The sequence below is a fragment of the Crocuta crocuta genome, unplaced genomic scaffold (assembly GCF_008692635.1).
Source record: "Crocuta crocuta isolate KB4526 unplaced genomic scaffold, BGI_CrCroc_1.0 scaffold6810, whole genome shotgun sequence".
NCBI classification, from domain to species: Eukaryota; Metazoa; Chordata; class Mammalia; order Carnivora; family Hyaenidae; genus Crocuta; species Crocuta crocuta.
This window is the reverse complement of record NW_027529825.1, coordinates 1-3350: the sequence shown is the minus strand read 5'-3', so window position 1 is coordinate 3350 and position 3350 is coordinate 1. Positions and strand designations below refer to the sequence as shown.

Below are 3350 nucleotides of genomic sequence, written 5' to 3'. Positions count from 1 at the left end.
ACGTGGCGGGCCCCGTGACCTGGACGAGGGCGCCTCGTCTCACAGGCGCCCGCGTCGTGCCTTAGCGGCTCTGGACACTTTCAGGGAGGAGCCAGCATGCGGCAGAGGGGCCCATGGCCGCCCTGCGGCCTTTCCGGGGCGCCCGCGAGAGCGACTGAGGTGGTTTCTCCTCCGCACACGTCGGAGGACCTGGCACAAGTCACAGGGCCGCCACGCGGGCAAAAACGTGTACGTCGACGGCCCTGCGACACGTGTCCCCTCGGTGTGGTCCGAGGCCCAGGGGCGGAGGTATGCGTAGCCGCGACATCGGTCCTCAGAGCCCCATGACCGCCCTGCCTCCCCCAACATGCCAGGGCCGCCCGGGAACGTGCGTACCGGCGCCGGGCTCCCCCTTCCTCCTTCCTTCGGCAGTGACAGCGACAGGAAGGCAGGGTCACGGCCCGGGCCCCAGACTCAGCTGACCTGGCGCCAGCCCCCGCTCCGGGAGGCAAACGGCCCCGGCCGTTGCTGGCCTAGCCTCGGCTCTCCTGCCTGCAGAATGGGCCTATGACAGGCCGATGACCTGTGACAGGCCACGAGAATAGGAGCAGGTGGGCTACGCGGAGCGTACAAAGCGCCTACGCCCAGAAGGCCCTCAGATACTGGGGCCGAGACCCAGGACGCCCAGCATCCCGCAAGCAGCGGCCGCGTCTCTCCTGTCCGCGGGGCCCCCGCCGGACACGGACACCGGCAGCTCCCACACAGGCGGCCTGTGGCTGCGGCGCCGCCAAGGAGCCCAGGGTCCTCACCAAGGCTCTAAGGAGCGCTGGGGCCCGCCGGGGCATCCAAGGGCGACCCGTGCCTGGAGGGACAGCGGGCGCCCGGCCGCCCACCCCGGTGCCCACCTGGGTGTCTACGCGCCCTCTCCGTCACGACGTCGGGTGAGGCCCAACGGGGTGCAGCTGGGGCCTTACCTGGTTGGTTCTGACTCCCGGGGGCCGGCGAGGGAGGCTTGGTGGGGGGGCCCTGTGCCTTTCTCGAAGGAAGTTCGGTGCCCGGCTCGGGCTCGATCACCGCGCCCCTCCAGCTTCAGGGACAGAAGGAAGAGCAGTCAGCCGGCTCCAGGGCGGAGACGCCAGCGCCCTGTGGTCGCAGCCCGGCCGGGCTCGCGGTGGCCGTCAGCCCCACGCGCCACGCGGGACGAGAGGAGATGGCAGGGCCCCGCCCCCACCAGGGTCCCCCGCTCTCCACCATCTGCTTTGGAAGGACAACCCACTTCACACACCACGCTGATCCTCCTCCCCTTTGGTTTTCAGGAAACGTCAAAGTGGCCTCCGCGCATCTGCGCTTCCTGCCTCGTCTCTGACCCTCCGCGTACCTGACCACCGTTCTCTGCGTGCTTTCTTCCTGACGAGCGTCGCCCACCACCTCGTCCCTCCGCCTGGCGTCATGCTGCCTCTGCTCCTTCGGGTCTTTATCGGGGGCTCTGATCTGCAGGTGGGGTGGTCCCCGCCGGAAATACCTCTGAGGCTTCTAGATCAAAACAAGCGTCGCTCGTGAAAACAGATCAACAGCCTAGGAGCTGCCCCTCCCGGTTCCGCACGGGACGTTCTCCCTGTCACGCTCAAACCCATGGACAGCGTGGACTGGCTGGTGGCGCGCGGCCCGCAGAAGAAACGCCTTTCCTTTTCCGGGACAACAAGCAGATTTGGCCCAGAGATCCTTTCTCGCGCTCTCCGGGCCCTGACCGACCGGGACGGAGATGTGCCAGCGGGCCGGCGCAGCCCTGCACAGCGGCTTAGACTCCTGGCTCGGGAGGGCCCCGGGCTGCCACAGAGCCTTAAGGTAGCAAGAAAGGGTCGGAGCCGCGTCCCCGCGAAAGGACCGCACAGAACTCTGTTGCAGGCCTGCGCCGCAGAACTCCCGCGCTTCGTCCTCAGAAAGGGGTGGCCAGGGCACCGGGTCCAGGGACGGAGCGCAGGGGCCGGGCGCAGCCCGTTCTCGGCAGAGGGCGAGGAGGCCCCTCCTCCGCAGGACGGGAAGGAGACCGACTCCACTCGGGAATCGAAAACATCTCTGCCGCCCGGTGCCCCCAGAACACGTGAAGACCTCCTCGTTATAAAGACGCAAGGGACACAGAGCCGGGACCCCCGTGGCCACGAGGGCGAGGTCTGGCCACAGCAGACAAAGCTCCGGGCTGACCCAGGTCTGGGGCACGACTGCCAAAGTCTGGGCAGCAGAGAAGGTACCAGCGGCCCCTCCACAAGGGGCCCTGCGCCCCGTGGCCTGGACGCAGGCATCGGTGCACCCCGACCCCGGCCGCCACCTCAGACGGGATCACGGCCCTCCCAAGCAACGGAAACGTGTCCTTCGGTGGGGAAACGTGCAGGCAGGCTCTGCCCCCCTCACCCGTACGAGAGCCCACGTGCACAGCAAGAGTGGTCCAGAGAAGTGAGAGACGTGCCTGTTGGCTCCTCGAGGGAGAACGCGTGCTGTGTGTCAACACAGGCCGAGTAACCCGGTTTGGAGAGCGGCCCCGTGGCCCCTCCCCGTGGGGCTGGCAGGCCGGGACCGATCCCCGCCCCCTTCCCCGACCGCACCCTCTGAAACCGCGTGCAGCTCCCTGAACAAGCCCAGCTCCCCCTGCCCCGGGCAGTGTCACTGGACTCAAGCCCTCCCCTCCCGACTCCACCCGGGACCAGCAGCTCCTCAGCCTCACACCACAGTTTGGCGTCCCGGCCCCAGAGCGGCGTCCCTGTCCCCGGGACCCGGCCCGGCCTCAGCCCTCAAGGAGACTGCTCTCTTCCTCCCAGGACGTACACCCCGGGCCCCCGGCCGGCTCCCGCCAGCCTGCAGCTCCTCCACACAACGGCGGGTCTGTTTCGTTCACCAGCAGGCAGCCGAGGAGACGGAAGGAAGGGACGTTCCTCTTTCCTGCCCCACGTGTCTTCCTGTGGCCCAGAACGAGGAGCGGGACGCTCCTTTTCATCAAACACACGGAACGAGAAAGAATCCCTCCCCCGCCTGTGTGGAACGTCACGCGCCGCTCTGAAAGGCCCGTGGGGCCGACCCCGCTCGCCACCCCACGCGTGGTCCACCGAACATACCTGGGGTGAAACCCCCCGCGAGTTGTCTGGGAGAGCATCTGCCTTGTGAGGGGCCGGCAAGACGGGCGGATCTGCTGGTCTCGCCTTGCGCTCTTCCGCTGACCTGCCGTTCACGGCTACAGGAGAGGAGGGGTTTGATCCCACACGCGCCCGCCCCACAGCCCCGAGGGGAGTCCGAGCCCGGGGTGGAAACCGTCTGGGCGGGCGCTACTCGTCCCCACGGGACGTCGTGGGACCTGCGGAGGGTCCTTTCAGTGAACTCAA

General features: G+C 68.3%; 1 protein-coding gene across 1 annotated transcript in view; it reads right to left on the bottom strand.

The window, feature by feature from the left end:
* MAN1B1 (mannosidase alpha class 1B member 1) overlaps positions 1-3293 on the bottom strand; it is a gene marked incomplete at its 5' end in the record, with an annotated part of 9968 nt that extends 6675 nt beyond the window's left edge. The window contains 3 exons of the mRNA XM_077763086.1: positions 954-1066; positions 1358-1512; positions 3087-3293. Coding sequence (XP_077619212.1) covers positions 954-1066; positions 1358-1512; positions 3087-3293 — 475 coding nt within the window. The remainder of the gene's footprint in view (positions 1-953; positions 1067-1357; positions 1513-3086) is intronic.
* Between the last annotated feature and the right edge of the window lie 57 nt (positions 3294-3350).